Source organism: Planococcus citri, chromosome 1, assembly GCF_950023065.1.
Source record: "Planococcus citri chromosome 1, ihPlaCitr1.1, whole genome shotgun sequence".
NCBI lineage: Eukaryota > Metazoa > Arthropoda > Insecta > Hemiptera > Pseudococcidae > Planococcus > Planococcus citri.
Window position 1 is genome coordinate 24,363,472 of NC_088677.1, and position 17,993 is coordinate 24,381,464.

General features: G+C 33.9%; 2 protein-coding genes across 7 annotated transcripts in view; one reads left to right on the forward strand and one right to left on the reverse strand.

The window, feature by feature from the left end:
• Positions 1 to 17,993, forward strand: part of Oct-TyrR (Octopamine-Tyramine receptor) — a 769,263-nt gene that overhangs the window by 225,773 nt on the left and 525,497 nt on the right. The window lies entirely within an intron of this gene.
• P5CS (Delta[1]-pyrroline-5-carboxylate synthase) lies at positions 2,728 to 10,675 on the reverse strand. Of its 2 annotated transcripts, none has more exons than XM_065370684.1 (15): positions 10,524 to 10,675; positions 9,674 to 9,817; positions 9,195 to 9,380; positions 8,960 to 9,103; positions 6,268 to 6,375; positions 5,973 to 6,134; positions 5,671 to 5,886; positions 5,424 to 5,589; positions 5,137 to 5,346; positions 4,901 to 5,052; positions 4,496 to 4,829; positions 3,590 to 3,711; positions 3,312 to 3,498; positions 3,118 to 3,213; positions 2,728 to 3,020 (listed from the first exon to the last, which is right to left on the reverse strand). In XM_065370684.1, the coding sequence occupies exons 2-15, from the start codon at positions 9,809 to 9,811 to the stop codon at positions 2,857 to 2,859; spliced, it is 2,385 nt and encodes a 794-aa protein (XP_065226756.1). In that variant the 5' UTR covers positions 9,812 to 9,817; positions 10,524 to 10,675; the 3' UTR covers positions 2,728 to 2,856. The 2 variants fall into 2 exon arrangements, with proteins under 2 accessions (XP_065226756.1, XP_065226757.1); XM_065370685.1 differs by lacking the exon at positions 10,524 to 10,675 and adding an exon at positions 10,053 to 10,217.

Sequence of the window (17,993 nt, forward strand, 5' to 3'; positions counted from 1 at the left end):
TTATTTTAATGCATAAATTCTTAAAAAAGGGTGACTTGTAAACCACCTGCCTCTCATTATACCCTGCTATACCCCCAGTCTGCCGACTGTATATTTCAAGTGGGAGTCGTGTGGTGGGGCATTTACCCTTTGAAACTGAAGGAGCTGGAAGCAGCAGTTTCTAGAATTTTTGGGATATCCTTGAAATTTCATTTGCCTGTAGAGTCTTCAGTTTCAGAGATAGGCTATTTTGCGAGAGAACCTTTATTGTGTTTGCCTTGAAATAATGTACCAGAAGCTATATGGTCAGAAACGGAGTTTTCCAAAATGTATATACCGTTGCCCCTTCAATTTCCAGGCTAGGCTCTTGTCAGACCAACCAAATATGGCGCGAGTGTTACCCCTCGAGGACCTATGAGTAGGCATCGCTCGAACAGATTTTCCACCAAAAGTTGAGGTGCTTTGCTGTCAATGATTCTCAATTTTCTAGAAACTGACTTATTCATGGCATTTGTATGTATAACTTTGTAATCAATAGGGCTAGGATTTTTAAGTGCTATCAAACACGTTTTAAGCGCTATAAAAAAGCACTAAAAATGTAAGAAAAAAGCAAAAAAAAGCGCAATCAAATCCGACCATGTTACATATCAAAATGAAGGTTTTTTCAAACCCAGCAAGATACCTCCCTTAAATATATGTACAACATGAACCAAAATGAACGAGAAGAAGAAAATGTAAAAAAAAGGAAAAAACTGAAACTAAAAATTAGAAAAAAAATAAAAATAAAATAAAAATTGAAAAATGAAAACTGAATCTGTTATTTTTCAATTTTTTCTCCTTTGTTTTTTTAAACTGACCTTTTTTCAAAAATTATTTATTTCTTTCAAAAATGTGCAAAAGTTGATAAATTTTTGTATTTTGAGAACTTATTTCTTCAATTTTACCAATTTTTTACCAAAAAAAGCGCTAACGACGAAAAAAAGCCCCTAAAAAGCAAAATTTCCGCCATTTTGGCCCAAAATAAGCATTTTAAAGCATTTACACCCAAAAAAGCAAAAAAAAGCACTATCAACTTTCACCATTCACCTCAAAATGGAATGAAACGCAAAGAAAATATATTTATGCCTTATAGGGTGTTGCTACAAAAAAAAAAGCATTATCATAAAAATCCTAGCCCTAGTAATCAAGCTCTCTGCTGTGTTCGTAGTTTCTCTAAATTTTTAAAAATTGAATTTTCGTCAATTTTGAAGGTGAATTCATGTGTAACTTTTCAAGGCGAACAAAAAAAGTTTTTTCGTGATATTGTCCAACTTTGAAATTGAAGGAGCTGGAAACACCCGTTTACAGTTGGGATATCCTTGAAAATTGGTTTGCCTGTAGAGCCTTCAATTTCAGAGATGGGCTATTTTGCGAGAGAACATTTTTTGTTTGCTTTGAAAAGTTGTACCCGAAGCTATGGTCAGAAATGGGGTTTTCCTAAGTGTATACACCATTGCCCCTTCAATTTCCAGACTAGGCTCTTGTCAGACCAACCAAATATGGCTCGAGTGTTACCCCTTGAGGACCTATTTGCTCGAACAGATTGGCCACCAAAATTTGAGGTACTATACTGTTAATGACTGCCTGCTTATTTTTAATGATCTCTTTGGCACTCAATGATCATGTTGATGCCTCCAATAGCGCTAATTTCTTTCATGTAATGATTGATTGTCCTGAAGGAACTGATTGGTTTTGAAAAATGAAATACTATTTTACTGCTTTATGCTCTCAGATATGCTTATCTATACATATAATAAGGATCGAGTTGCTTCAATTTGTGTCCTTCAAATCCATAAATGGGCTATCTTTTTTTCGCTTTAAATTTCAAGCAGGGAATTTCACTGCTTAATAAGCCAAAATGTCACTGAATTGCTACTGCTGGACGCAGTAATACATATTTTACTGCTTTTCAAAAAAAATTTACCGAATTGATCAATCAAAAATGAATTACTTACTGTTGGGATCAGAAATAATCATCCTATACGGCATACTGTCCATTAGATCGCTGAATCTAATTTTGGCATTGAATTTCGAATTCAGCTTCTTGCATCTTTCAGAGATAATATTTTTGCTACGCCCACAATTTCTTCTAATATGTACTACTTACCTATTAATGGGGACGCTATCTGAACAGGTCCTCACTTTGCTCCCGTCACACCAAAAAAATCATTTTTATTATTGTATTTTGGTGGGATTTAATGAGTGTTACTTATTTTCGAGCTGTTGAAACATAAGAAACATTGTTCAAGGAAATTTTTCATGATCTAATGAGAGAGGATGAATTATGACCGGAGTTACAAATCTTCTGTTGGGTATAACTAAATAAGTACTGTAGTTCTTTCCAGTATTTTTTTACTCATTTACATTTTGTTGAAATGATGAAAAAAATTCAAGAATGATGTCTTACCTACTTTCTTCCATCATTCTACAACTTTCCATGTGGTAGAATCTCGGTCTCTCATTTCCCCACCGGGGTTTAGAATTTTGAAATTGAAAAAAAAAAGTTTTACCTTCTTGCTTATCTGAATGAATTTTTTGATTAAAATCTGCGTAATTATCAGTAGGTAAAACTTATTCATAAAAAATGATTTTAATTAGAAAAATAGCCATTCGAGTGAGAGATCCAGCTGAAGGGAAAGCTACCCAACCAAAGTGGTAAAGCGTTTCTAATAAATCAAGGCACAACAACTTTGCTAAAATAATCTCGAATGAAAAAATATGAAAATATATTTATTTCATGTACTTACCTACCACATATTTGCCTTGATAAATTACATATAATATCATATTTAAAAATATAAATTATTACATAAATACTGCTTTATTACAAAAGTACGTTTAAGAAATTGGTAACTTTTCGTGCACAAATTGGCAGCCTCCTTCGTTAAAATCAGATGCGGCGTGGCCATCTCCCGACAATACCCATTTAGTAGTCAACAGTCCTTCAACTCCGACTGGACCTCGAGCATGAATTCTCGTTGTGCTGATACCCACTTCAGCACCTGCACATGGTTAAAATGATGTAATTTACAGATTATTTTAATTATTCAAGAACCCATTGCAAATTAATATGATCCTATAAATTCAAAATTATCTTACCCAATCCAAATCTGTATCCGTCTGCAAATCTGGAACTGGCATTATGGAATACACAAGCACTATCTACATCTCTCTGGAACTTGGTGGCACTTTCATCTAATATTAAAATGCCGTAAATAGGTAATTTGGATTAAGAAAAGTTGGCAACGAAACAAATTTCTGTAGTGATATTAAGCTGACATCAATTTACTGACCATTTTCGGTAACAATAACATCAGTATGACTGCTACCGTAGGTATTAATATGAGCAATAGCGTCTGTTAAATCTTTGACAATTTCAATCGCGCATTCCAAAGCTCCGTATTCGTATTTGAGCTTCTTGACTGGCGGTGGTCCAAAAGTAAGTCTTTTTGATAGATTAGGTCCAGCATAGATGGTTACCTGAAATGATAAGTTATTTCGTCAATTTTCGAATGCACAACTATTTTACAATGTGGATAATTTAAGATACAAAATCTAGGAGGACGCTTACTCCTTCTTCTTTGAGCGTTTGACAGATATCGGTGAAGAACGATCCATCCAAGAGGTCTTCGTGGATAAGAAGAGTTTCCATAGCGTTGCAGGCAGCAGGGTAGTCACATTTGGAATCTCTAACTGTGAAAGAGTGAATATGAAATGAATTGGCGTCTTCTTTTCGAGAACAATTTTGAGAATATTCAACAGTTCACTTCAGTGTAATTCAATGTATGGAAGGTTGGTTATTTTTTTTCAAAGTTGTTCAATAAACCCAGACAAAAAATTGTGGAATCTTTTGGGTATCAAAATGTTGAAAATTGATTTGAATTTGTTTCTAGTACATTTCCAGTAGTATTTACCAAATAGTATTACAAATTTACCAAGAAGTTCCAGTGTTTATGATAATTTTCCTGGAATTAACAGTAATTTACCAAGGTTATTCAAGATCAGAATTTATCTGTACTTAATTTACCAGAAATCAAAATATACCTGTAAATTACCAGAAATTACCTGTAATTTGCCAGAAATTACTTGGTTATAATTCACCAAGAATGATCAACAAGTATGCAACACAAATGACCAATTCACCAATGATTATCGGTAATTTACCAAAAATTAACAGTAATTTACCAAACATTTACGGTAATTTACGGTAAATTACCAGTTCTGTTCTCGTTGAATCATTAGGAACCTATAGATAATTAACCAAAAAATACAAATTTACCTTACCACAGATTACCAATTTTTTAAAAATTCATTTTGCGTTTGCGATTATTGATTTTTTTTTAAATTTCCAAAAGTAAGCGCGAAGCTGATCGGCATTTGAACATTTTTAGACGGTCTTCCCTCCCCCCTCCACTGGCGTAAAAACCACGCGCATCAAAAGCAAGACCTGTCGGCTTTTGAAATTTATCAAAATTACCTATTTTAATTGCTTTTCGGAAATCAGCTTCTTTGTCGACGTAAACGTGGCAAACGCCTTCGGCATGACCGAGAACTGGTATATGATTGCTTCGTTCTTGAATACTCCTTACGAGGTCGCTGGATCCTCGAGGTATAATCAAATCTATATGCTTTTCCATCGACAACAGATCGCTGATTTCTTCGCGAGTTGACACCAAAGACATGGACTTAGCTGCACCGACGCTGTCTAAAGCTTCTTTTACCACGTCCATTAGCATTTTATTGCTGTGCGATGCTTCTTTGCCGCCTTTCAACAAGAGCCCGTTGGCTGAACTCAGGGCTAAAGCTGCTACCTGTACAGAAACGTGGAATGAGTTTGGAAATGGATTTGTTGTTAGAAGGTGTGCTTAGAGTTCGCACATACTTGTGGTAAACAGTCAGGTCTGGACTCGAAAATCACCAATAGAACACCAATAGGAACTGTGATCTGTTTCAAGGTCAAACCATCGGCTAATTTCGTTCTACGTAAAACTCTGCCTACGTTTTGGTGACTGCTTTCAGCGATTTGCTTCAAACCTACAAAATGCCAAAGTCAGCCCATCTGAATAAATGATGCTAATTCCCTCCTGTAACTCTTCCCTCGAGATTATTAATGCTTACCTGTCGATAAGTTCTTGAGTTTAGCTGGATTTAGAGATAATCTTGAAAGCAGAGGTTTCGCCAAACCACTTTTTGTAGCTTCAGCCAAATCTTTCGAGTTGGCATCCAAGATCTCGGTTTGTCTTTTGATGAGCAACTCTGCCATTGTGTCGATAGCATGAGCTCTGTCTGCAGGTGCTAAACTTTGCAATACTCTGCTACCAACTCTGGCTGTGGTGTAAAAATAGGTATTAACGAATTAGTGATTCATTTTATGCAGGGTGTAATCGAATCGTTGATATGATTACCATCTTCGGCGAGAAATTCGACCGGGGTTCTTTGAGTGTCGACATTCTCAGTGAAAAAAGTACCCAGTCTGCGACCAGCTAAAATATGCTTAACTGCTTTCTCTTGCATACCGTTACAGATGACAACACCAACACCGTGATCTAGAGCCCATAAAGCTGACTCGACCTGTTGAAAAAAAGCTTCACTGTTTAGCATTCTTTTTATCGAATCATATTTTTGAAATTTAATGGATCAAAATTGGCTTACTTTGGAATCCATACCTCCAGTCCCCACTCTGGATTTTTTACCGAATTGGATTTCGTTTTGCATACCTTGGGTAAAAGTCGATAACATTTTGGCTCCTTCTTGAGAAGGAGGAGCTGTATAGATACCGTCTACGTCGGACATCAAGATCAACAGGTCAGCTTGTACTTCGGCTGCTAACATGGCTGCCAAGCTGTCGTTATCTTTGAGGGCGATTATCTGAAATGAGTACGAAAATAATAAAAATGATAAAAATGAAAGGTACCTATTTTAACTGATGATGGACTTTGATATTAAATACACACCTTTTTTGCACCCGGAGGCCTGTCGTCGTTTTGCGGAGGGGGTGTAACTGCATCGTTGGTGTTGATAATAGGAACGATATTTAGACTAATTAATTCGGACAATGTGCTGAATAAATTTCGGCGCGTTTCTTCGTTATAAAAATCGGGTTTTGTGACTAAAACCTATAAATAGAAGTGAGAAGGGTGAGGCGACGCGATGATGAAGCCGCAAAAAATATCAAAGTGTAATTATACGAGTATATGTAACGAATGGTGGAATAACGTGAAGTGATAAATAGAGAAAGGAGGATCTTACTTGAGCAACTTTTACGCCGTATTGAGCAAACATAGCTTCGTACAGAGACATCAGTCCGGATTGGCCGACGGCGGCGGCGGCACGAGGTTCCAGCAGAGTGACAGCATTCTGGAAATTTTATCAATGTGGAAATTAGTCGATGGATTGATTTGACGTTTAAAAGTACTTGACCATTTTTTAGGAGCGAATGGACGTTTTCAAAATTATTGAGACTAGAATAATGTGATAATATGCTGGAATCCCCTTCCCCCTTCTTCGTTCATCAATCTTTTGAAGGAGTTTTGTCTTCATTGATACTTACATAAATTAATGGATTTTATCTGTGTTGCAGTAGGTAATTTTTCATTTTTATGATTTTATGAGAATATATTTCCTCTCCTTCCCTCCCATCATTACGCAAAACTCGCATCTTCAGAAACATTCTGTTAGTTTAGTTGTGATTCAAGGTTCGCATTTTTCATCCTTTCGTGTTACTTGCACCGTGAAACGAACCTTCTATCTCAGATTAATGAATGTTGAAAAAATTGGAAAAAATTGCTTACAACAATTTTGGAGGTTCATTGAACGTGATGGTGTAAAGTAGCTTCGTTAAGTTGAATTTACCACAAAAAACGAAAAGCTCATCCCAGTTCTTCGTTATATTTCAGTATCCTCGCGAACTGAGAAAGATACTACTGAAGTACATCAGAATTGATCTCGGAAAAAAAGTAGGTAAATGTTCACCAAATTTAGTGGAGGTCTTCATTTTGAGTTGAAAGATTGCCAGAAAAAATCTCAGCTCTGGAGGTGTCCCTGGAGAGGAGATAAGGGTCTTCAAGGAGGAGGCATTATCGAGAAAATTGTAAGTTTTTCGCTCTAAACCTTACCCAACGTGATTGGGAAAAAAATGGTCCCGTTCAGGACATAGTATTTGAGATTATGCGTCGACCTTGTTGTTATCATAATCTGAGACCATTTTAGGGTTCTACTGAACGGTTGAAAATTTTCAAATCTATTATTTTTGGACAAATTCGTATTTTGAAAATTTTTTAGTCGGAATGTGTTCGTCATTGGAAATATATCATTTTTGTAACTGAGGGAATATTTTAGAATGCAGTGGTACCAATTCAAAAAAAATCAAGAAAAATAGTCAATTTCAATTTTTTGGGATTTTTTTTGAAATTAGCAACATTGAACCATTCCAAAATATGTACTATTTCCCCAGTTTTTGAAATGCTGAAGTCTTTCAATATTTTGGCGTGATTTACATACTGATTTATGTAAGTATGTAAAATATCTGAGAAAAAAAATTTTCAAAAAAGAATTCATCCAAAAATATTTCTATTTGTCAATTTTCAACCGCTCTGTAGAACCAAATCTGGTCTTGGATTTTAATGGCAATGACCCACTTTGACGCCAAATCACGAATAATAAATTTTAAAACTGTTCTATTTTTCCCAAAACAGATTGGGTAGATGCTAGAGCGAAAAAAATACGATTTTTTCGAAAATGCCCTCTGTTTAAGCACCCATAATCTTCTTTTGAGAGACTCCTACAAAGCTAAAAAATTTTGTAGATGAATTTTAACTCAAATGAAGTTTTCTGCAGAATTCGGTCAAAATCCCTCCTGCTTTTTTCGCGATTCATCCCAACAGGATACTAACATAGGTGTGAAAACTGATTTGAATTTTGAAATGAAAATCGATGAAATAATTTTTTTTTCAAATCGATATATCTCTTTTGATTTTTGAGATACCGAAAACGTGCAAATGACCTTATTTTATAGCATTTGGGAAAGTGAATTGTTCGCTCCTTTTTTTTTATAGCCTATAATAGCCTAAATTAAAAATACAAAATATTTGCAAATGTGACATTTTTTTGTAGGTAATTCAAATGCTTGCAAAAATGGAATTCTGTGCATTTTTGTTATCTTCAAAACTGAAAAAGATAAGTACCTACCTGATATCGATTTGGAAAAAAAATCAAAAAAATAAATTTTCATCCATCTTTGTTTCAAATTCAAATCGATGTAGGTAAGGTATCTATCTCCTTTAGTTTTTTCGTTAGAAATTGAATTTCTTACAAAAAAATGAGCTCCGTACATTTGAGCTATCTCGACTGAAATCGAAGGAGACATGTAAACTTGAACAAAAAGAAGAAAAACAACTCACTACCTACTGTGATTTCGTAAGTTCTTTTATTGACTTTTGATTTTTGGATGATTTCGAGTATCTAGCTCTCATATTGTTAAGATGTGCAAAAAGTGTCAAGTATAGGTAAGTACCTATCTATCTTTATAAGATGGTGGTATAATTTTTTAATTAGCTACTCGTATCTTAGAATGGGACCTATAAAATCAACTTGAAAAATCGAACTTTGGGTACCTACTTTTATCTTCCTCTCATGAAAAGATACCTGGGCTTGCTCAACGTGAGTTCGACTCGTGGCGGTCCAAAAGCCACTCGCCAATACTAGCTTCGTTGAAATCCGCTGAGTCACCACTAGCAGGGCGAAATATGTTTAATTCAAGACCAAAATAAAAATCCAGATTGAAAAAAAAATGGAATTTCAATTCCTAAATGCTTTGAAAATTATTGAAAAATGATTCAAAATGAAAATGGAAGATAGAAAAAAAATTTACCAAATCCATTCACCCCTACCCCACCTTTCTTGAATGGTCAGAGGGTTTAATATATGTAAATTAGATATGTACCTCTCTCCTATTATCTTTAGGCGATAGAGTCTCTCTCATGCTCAAAGACATGAGCAACTCCTCAGTAAGCTTCTGCTTTCCGAAAGCCACCGCTCCACTGGTAACCATTATACATTCTCTGCCTTCGATTTGACATTCTGCAACCTGAAAATGGACGTATATTTGTATCAGGATTTGCTTCACCAATTTTTTTACTTTTTTTTGTGATCGAAACCATTTCGCCAAATAAGCTTACCTGCTCAACAATGGAAGCAAGTCGACCCAAAGCTAATCCATGTTCATCTTCACGAGTAATCACAGCACTACCCAACTTAACGACTAATCTCCTCACATACTTTAGTTGACTTCGATCTGCGAATGTAGCCGGACGACGACTGGACGTTTGCAGCGTTCGATGAGCATCCCCTCGAAATATTTCCACCTAAGCAAAAAAAGAAAAAAACACAATAATTTATTATGCAATTCTTGCATCAATAATATTCTTTCTCAGTGCTTCAATGAACCGTCTCCAAGTTCAGGTGGCCTTGTGCTTTGGCGACCTCACCTTGAAAATGCGATGAGTACCTACCTACCTGCTACCTAGTCTTATCTATCGATTACAATATTTTTATATAAATTTATTTTTCAAGCAAAGCAACCGAATGAAAAAAAGAAATAATTAATCAAATCTAGGCTCATTGGACCATGTAGATAAAAAATTTGCACTATGCTTACGTGATTTCCGTGAATTTTGTAACTAATGTTTCGAACACAAGGTAAAAATCCACCTCGTCTGGTGTATCCTATCGAGGTGAATCGGCGACATTGCGTACACGTCGAAGCAACTAGAAATCTTCCTTTACCGAAAAACATGGTGATCTGAATGAGAAAAATGTTCGAATTAAAAATACTCGTATTATATTTTGTGACATTTTCACGTAAACATGAAATTTATCTATAGGACTTTCACCGATGAAACTGATTACGTCGAGATACTCTGATTCATTAAAAGGTAAACATAATAACGAACGAGAATATTGTTTTCGTGCGAAAATTAACATTTCAGTAAAACTAGGTACGTTAAAAATTTACAAAAATTCTAAAACTTACCCACCTCAAAGCAATAATAATTTTTTAAACGATTATTGATATTAGAACAGGTGCCATTTCAGTAGGTAAATCGAGTCTAAGTATTCACTGTTGGTGAACGTGATGATTTCATATCGTCATTAATAATTTACCACTCGATTAAACGTATGTACGATTTGTTATCTTAATGACAATTTACTTTATCAAATCAGTAAATTAAGTACACGATAATTCGGTGTTGGTAGTGAAAACCTACTGGTAATGGATTTCGTTAATAAAGTAGGTAGTCAAGATACGCGATTAAAATAAGCTAGGTGTGAGAGGTACATGCGACATTTTGACATTAAAAAGTGTTAAACAAATATTCAGCCAATCGATTAGGGATCTAAATTGTGTATTATACGTGTACTCGAAAGTTTTCAAAAAAACAAAAAAAACTATACATATTGTTACTCGTACATTATATAAGCAATAAGATGGGTATAAAATAACTCACCAATATGGTTTCAGCAGAGTAGCTGTCTTACCAGCTTCATTTTCCGCATTCTACTACGAATCTTGAACCGTTTACGTTTTCACAACGCAACGGTGTTAGAATTTTTGTACTTTGACCATCGAGTAAGAATTTTGATCATGTATGAGAGAAAGAAATACGTCAGCTGACGCGAAAAGTGTATAGTCTGCGTAAACACGAATTTTGAAAGAATTTATATCGTTTGTTTATTGTTCATCGTCGTCGCTGAAGATAAGATAATTTATTACAAAAAAAGGTTGTTGCTGTTTTTTCGACGAACGATGACGAGTTTAAATTTGGAATAATTATGGTACATATGGTTTGAGTAGGGGAAATTATTCGAGGTGATTGAATCGAATTTTCAAATTTTTTCTCGTATTGATTGATCAAGTCAATGAATATTGTTGTGAAATGCAAACTAATATTTATTCCTGTGTAATTGCTTCCGTTGCTTTCACACTCAAAGTAAAAAAACCTACTGAACGGAACTTCAATTACACTTTCGTGACATATTTTAAGAAACCATGATTATCCAGTTACGGAATTTTCAGCTCATTAAAGGGTTTATAGGATCATTACTCGTGGTCAAAACATCAAAATGCGTGTCATGTTTTCTCTATAAGAATAATTTTAAAGGAACTCTCCAGGGGTTTTCCAGGTCTTAAAAGGTCTAATGAAATGTCTGAAAATCAATTTTGAAACTTTGATATCATAATTTATTGATTTTTTTTTCAAGTTCTCAAAAATCTGACTTGAAATTTGAAAGACTGCTTACTTTAATGTTGCCTATTTACCTGTATTCATTTCTTACTCATACCGTTCTTCATATTTTTTAATCTCACATCGGTTGGTACTTAATTCCGAGTGTATTTTTTTTTTTTTTTTTGAATTCGTCGCAATTTTTTCCAGGTTTTTAAAATGTAAACGATTTTTTTTTAGCAATTTTTCCAACTTTTTTTTTTTCAAAATATGACGTAAAAATGTGGTCAATTCTCCGCTCCAAGGACAGTTTTATAACGGTTAGGTATGGTTTTTGCTTGAAACTTGATTGTGAACCGTCATTTATAGGAAATTGGGAACTCGACGGTATTTTTCTACTCTCTGTTGCTTTTACACTCAAAAAAAAAAAAAAAAAAAAAACTTACTGCTGAAAAAAATTTTAATTACACTTTGTGTGGTAATAACATTATTTCGCAGCCTTTAATACAGGGTGTCTACCATGTCGCAAAAAGTCGCGATTTTTGCTAAAAGACACGAAAAAGTTGCTAAAAATCGTCTCGATTTAAAATCTTAAAACTTCTCTATCTATAATTATTCAATGGTAACACTGTATGTTGTTTAGTTTCGGTATTAACCGGTAATAAAAAAAAGTCGCTCGCGATTTTTGAATAAAATAAATTTTGGTAGACACCCTGAATTATCCAGTTATGGAATTTTCAGCTCATAAAAGGGTTTAAAATTCATCAGAAGGATCATTAATCGTGATACAAACGATAAAATGGATGTCAAGTTTTCTCCGAAGAATAATTTAAAATCATGGATGTGTTTCTCGCTATACTTTACACACCTAAGAATTGAACACGAATGCCATTGACAGGAACTGTAAGTACAGAGTTTTTCCCAGGGTTTCAAATGTCTGACGAAATGTCAAAAAGTCAATTTTTAAACTTTGATACTTTGGTAATTTATTGATTTTTTTTGTCAAGTTCTCGAAAGTCAGATTTGAAATTTGAAAGACTACTTACTTCAATGTTACCCGCTGAAAATGTAGGTAGTTGCTGTTTCTTCTGACAGTTTGGATCTAGTTGAGCTGGGTATTAACTAATGTCATCAATTTCAAGTGGCGAAATTATGTAAGTAACATAATAGAAAATTGAAAAATCGAAAAATTTCTAAAACTTGACAGAAAAGCAGCAAAACTAGCGAAGAATTTATTGAATTTCTCCTGTGTTGTCGTTCAAATAATAAATACATTATGTAGGTACTAGGTACCTATGATAACAATATTTTTACCTGTATTTATTTCTTCATTTTTTTTTTTAATCTCACTTGGGTAGGTACCTAATTTGTGAGTTCGTTGCAATTTTTTCCAAGTTTTTAAAATTTAAACAAATTTTTATAACAATTTTTTCAATATTTTTAAAAGTATGACACAAAATGGAGTAAATTCTCCGCTCCAAGGGCAGTTTTAAATCATGGTTAGGTATGGTTTTTGTTTGAAACTTGATTGTGAACTGTCATCGTTGATAGGAACTAGGCAGCATTTTCCCAATTTTTCAAAAGCTTGACAATATGTCGGAAAGTTTATTTTTATGAGTTTGACTTAATTTCAGCGATCCATTGATTTTCTTCAAGTTCTCAAAAGTGTCACCTAATTGACATTAATGCTCACTTCAGTGTAACTACAGAGTGTCAAGACTCAGGAATTGGTCATTTTTTTCAAAATTTCTAAAAATCAGACAAAGTATTGTACAATTACCTACTTACTCAAAATATTGGAGAATCCATCCTATTTTTCCAATCCTTTAAAAGTCAAGCTCATTCTGACTAGCCTTCAGTAATTTATTAAAAATAGCAAGAAATTTACCAACGGATTCCAGTAACTTAAGTAATTGAAGTTATTATTTTTATCAACCAAAAAATCACCAATAACGTAAACAGAAAGAAATATGGCTGATTTAGGCTACCTAAAAATTACCCGTAATCTATCTAGCATTACCCGTAATTTACCAAAAATTACCAGTAATTCATGAAAAAAATACTAGTAATTTACCGAAAAATGACCAGTAATTTACCAAAATTTTCTCCGGCAATTAACCAAAAATTGCCTGTAATTCGTCAAAAATTACTACATATCAATTTACCAAAAATGACCAGTAATTTACATCAAATTAGCAGTAGTTTACCAAAAATTACCAGTAATTTACCTCAAATTACGAGTAGTTCTCCTAAAAATTACCAGTAACTTACCAAAATTTTCTATTAATTTACTACCTATTCATGTGTACGTATCAAGAATTCAGCTGAATTGCGTTTCAAGTTTTCAAAAGTCAACGTGACGTCGACCAAATTGTTTTACCGTTTTTAAAAGACTTGGCATGATTTTTACGAGTTCAAGTGCCAAGTTTCTCAAGTTTCTTTGGGCTAGACCTACGTTTTCTCAATAAAAAAAAAATACGAACATATTAATATGCTAATAAAATGATTGTATTCTGCAATTTTTAAAAAATTTCAATTTCACCAATTTTTTGTTTCAATGAATGAAAAAATAAGATATAACGCGTAGTGTGATTGAAACTTGAAACATATTTTGCAGAATAAAATTTGAAAACAACCACCATTTTAAAAAACCTAATGTAGGTAACTATTTATCAATGTAATCAATAAGCTATGAGCAAAGCACATCTAAGAGCAAACACTTTCTTGCAATCAAGCTGCGATTTTCGCAATTACTGCAATTATTATATCTTCCTTTGTTGGACGGTTATTTCTACATTATATGCTTTTTTCTCTAAATATTAGATACAATAAAAATATTCTAAAAGTGTGTAAAATAATTTTTTTCGAATTTTTTTTGCTACTTTTGTTGAAAACGATGATTTTCCGAATTGTTTTCAAAAAAAAACAAAAAACATCACAATACGTATTATAAATACTTTTTAGGAATTGATCAATGAATTTTTCCAAGTTTTCAAAAGTCGGAGCGACTAAAATTTCGAGCACCCTCCCTCCTCCTCCTCCTCCCCTTCAACACCACATAAAAACACATCCTTGCAAAAATCACCAAAATTACATGTCATCTAATAAGTAGTACATATTGCTGATGCTAATTTTATCGAGGAATAAACAATACATGCATGCCCAGGTCCGCTTATACCGTTAATGTACGAGTATGTGATTGCAATTAGTTTCATTCGTTCTGCGATAATTTTAGGAACGAATAAATGTACGCAAGTATGTATTATAATTGAGTACGTACCTAACGATAAAACAGTCATAAGCACCACGTAAAAGTATTATCACGATCACAACACTCGCGTTATTCCTTTGGTTATACAAGTACTACACGATTTGATACGATTTCCAATCCATTGAAAATGTCATCTGTCCGAGAGATTGATGGTAATATGACTGCGATGAAGATTATTTTTCGAAAGGTTTTCTTCGAATTGACTTTTAGAGGTGCCTCTTTTATTTAAAGAAAGGGATTCTATTAGGTAGTTGTACCTATACTAGAAAATACATAAAAACATGCATTTATACCTAAGGACAGGAAACTAATAAGAGGGTTTCGGCACCGCAATGCTACCTTGCTTTGTGATGAATTTACCTATTGTTAGTTTTTTGTAGCATATATTCGAGGTGCTAAAAGGTACTACCGGTGATAACGTTGCCGGTTAAAAGCCGCTGATTGGCGGCAACCTTTTATCACATTGATCTATATTTGGTAAAAAGATGAAAATACTGTGTAAAACATTTTTGGGTGATGATTTTTACGATATTTTTATTGATCGTTGGGTTTGAGATGTGAATCGCGCTATCCTTGGCTGATTTGAGGAGATTCGTGTAAATTTGGTGGTGCAGGTAATTTTAATTTCTGGCGTAGTATATTTGAACCGAATTGTAGGTATCAGAAAAATTGCGCTTTCTTACTTACCAACGTAAAATAATATCAAAATGGACTGTATTATTATTCATCGTGAAAAAAAAATGATATTTTGATTGAAATCGACGATTACGAAGCCTTATTCTAGCCATCATCTTTGGATCTTAGCTTCATAAACAGCCTGATAAATTGCTTGAATTTATCATGAAGAATTTACCGCTGATGACATTTGATGAAATTTGCCTCCCTCCTACCACTTCTTCAATTAAAAAAAAAAATGACCAATGGTTTTTTCGCCACCATTCATCACCAATGGTAGTAAAGATTGCAGTGGTAGTGGTAGTGGTAACTATATACACTACCATTACGTACCATAACTACTACCATTAGTAATTAATAGTGGCGGAAAAACCATTGGTCAATTTATATGGTTATTGTAGCTATGTATGTGTAGTTGTTATGGTAATTTTTATTCAAATTTCAAAAATAACAAAAGCTGTAAAAATAAGCTATTTAAAAAAAACTGTAAAAGTAAATTTAAAAAAAAAACGTAAAAACATTTCACTCAAGACAGCTAAAAATCATTTCATTAAAAAAAAATTGTAAAAGTGATTTTTACAAAAAAAAAAAAAACATAAAAATATTTCACTTAAAAGACAGCTTACTACATACAAATCATTTGCGTGTGCAATTTATGATGCATAGGGGTAATTCTCAGAAAAAGGGTCGATTTTGATATGCATAATTTTGAAAAACGAAAATCATTTTTTTGGAAAATTTCAAGTGGGAATCATTTGTATATGTGTCCCAGATCCCTTTTCTAGTGTTGGCCTCAATTCAATCCCCCCCACTGTGGACCCCGGCCCCCCTAAAACGGCGATAATTAGATTTCGACCCTCATCGATGTGTAATATGTCGATTGACATGTTTTCAAGGTCGTAGAATTCGAATCTGGAGTTATTTTTTTTGTAGAGGTGGAGGGTGAGGCGTGGGGAGAGGGAAAATGTCAAATTTTGCTTATATTATCGTGTAATATGTCGATTCATGTTTTTCAGGCCGCAGAGTTTGAATCTGGACTTATTTTTTTGGTAGGGGTAGAGGTGAAGTGTGGGGAGGGAGAAAATGTAAAATTTTGCTTGTATTATCGTGTAATATGCCGACTAGCGCGATAAAAGTACAGCTGTCTGAAATTTGGCCAAGTCGAAGGACAAATGGGCGCTGGACAAGCCGAAGGACAATCTCAACGTTTTTTCGTTTCTAGCCTTACCTACTGGACATTATTCGATTTTTAACACGTAGTAAATGTGTATTTATAATGTAGAATAACTTCCCGTGCTCAATTATTGGTTTTGGCGGGTTCATTGGCGTAAATGAAAACACCAAGCCGAAGGACACAGATTTTGCGAAATATCAAAACTTCACAGATAAGTACGATCAGAACGAGCTGTAATGTAGTTTTTAAAAAGAACGGTGCGGGGTAACATTTCTATGAGAACAGTGAACCAGTGCAGCCACTCACCAGAAAAAAATTTTGGATTGGGAAGCTACCAAAAATAATTGAAAATTGCTCGAAAATTTGCGCAAAAAGTGTGTGACAGTTTTCAAATGTGAATTGTGAGCTTCCTATAGACTTCTTGCAATTGCAATTTGCACAATAAGAGACCTTCATGTTCTATGATAATGAGAATGTGTCAATTTTTTCCCAAAAAAATGAAGTTCATGACACTTTATAACATTCATTTTCAAAAACATGATGTGTGACAGCCAAGTCGAAGGACATTTGGGGTATAAAATCAAATGTACACCAATGAAAGGAGGGTCTAAAAACCTCAATACCATGTGTGAAATGTGTGCGGGGTCATTCTTGAATGGACCAAAAAAAAAAAAAAAAATTCATGCTAAAACCATTGAGAAATTTGCCATGTACACGAATTTTACCTTTTTCTGAGAATTACCCACAGAGGTCGGATTTTTATGATTTGTCATATTTTCATTCATTGCAGAAGATCGCGCTATCCTATGGATTTTTGTGAATCATACAATTCTGAGTAAAATGAGCCCAACTTGTTAGCGCATATTTTGCATATTTTGGGTATATGTAAATGCATATAAATGCATATTTTAGACATTTTAAGCGCATATTCGTCATATTTTGGCTATTTTTTTCATTTTTCAGTCATATTTTGGAAATTTTGGCCAAGAATCCTTTTTTGGTAGTATTTTTCATTAAAAATGGAAAAACTTGAAAAAAAACTTGAAAAAATGATTTAAAAAATTTTTTTTACCACGTTGAGGCGATTTGTATCTTGACCTAAAATTGATTGAAATTGTAGACTTTAACCGCTTTTTATTGAATTTCTCAATTTTCAGCCTTCCTTCACCTTTAATTAAAATGAAAAATCCTTTCTATAGATACCCATATTGATGTTGCATAAAAGTGCATATTTTGATGGATAAGGGCATATTTTGTCATAATTTGATCAAAATAAATGCATATTTTATGCGCATGAAAATCCGAGCTCTAATGATGCATCTCTTGCTGAATTGCTACATTTTTGACGAACCACTTGGAAGAAACTCTTGTCGAAGTTTGGCTCCTCTCCATCCGGAAACCTTCCTCTCACATAAATCTGTGGAAAACAGAAACGATTAATAGGCGCAAAGCTTGTACATATGTAGGTATATAGGAGTATGAATGACTATCTCGTACCTACCTCGCATGTATTGTATATTCGAACCGGGTCCAGCTTCTTCTTTGGCGGTCTCTATTATCCGTAATTGTATTTTTTACCGCATTTGCAAACTTTCCAGTTAAATTTGATGTGGCAAGGTCTTCTTTAGTGAAG

What these genes read in the sequence shown, in the direction of transcription:
- P5CS (XM_065370684.1), bottom strand. Translation starts at nt 9,811, where the DNA reads ATGTTTTTCGGTAAAGGAAGATTTCTAGTTGCTTCGACGTGTACGCAA. An exon ending in ACGGCGTAAAAGTTGCTCAA is followed by an intron (nt 6,135 to 6,267) that starts GTAAGATCCTCC and finishes TTCTATTTATAG; the next exon opens with GTTTTAGTCACAAAACCCGA. An exon ending in GGCCTCCGGGTGCAAAAAAG is followed by an intron (nt 5,887 to 5,972) that starts GTGTGTATTTAA and finishes TACTCATTTCAG; the next exon opens with ATAATCGCCCTCAAAGATAA.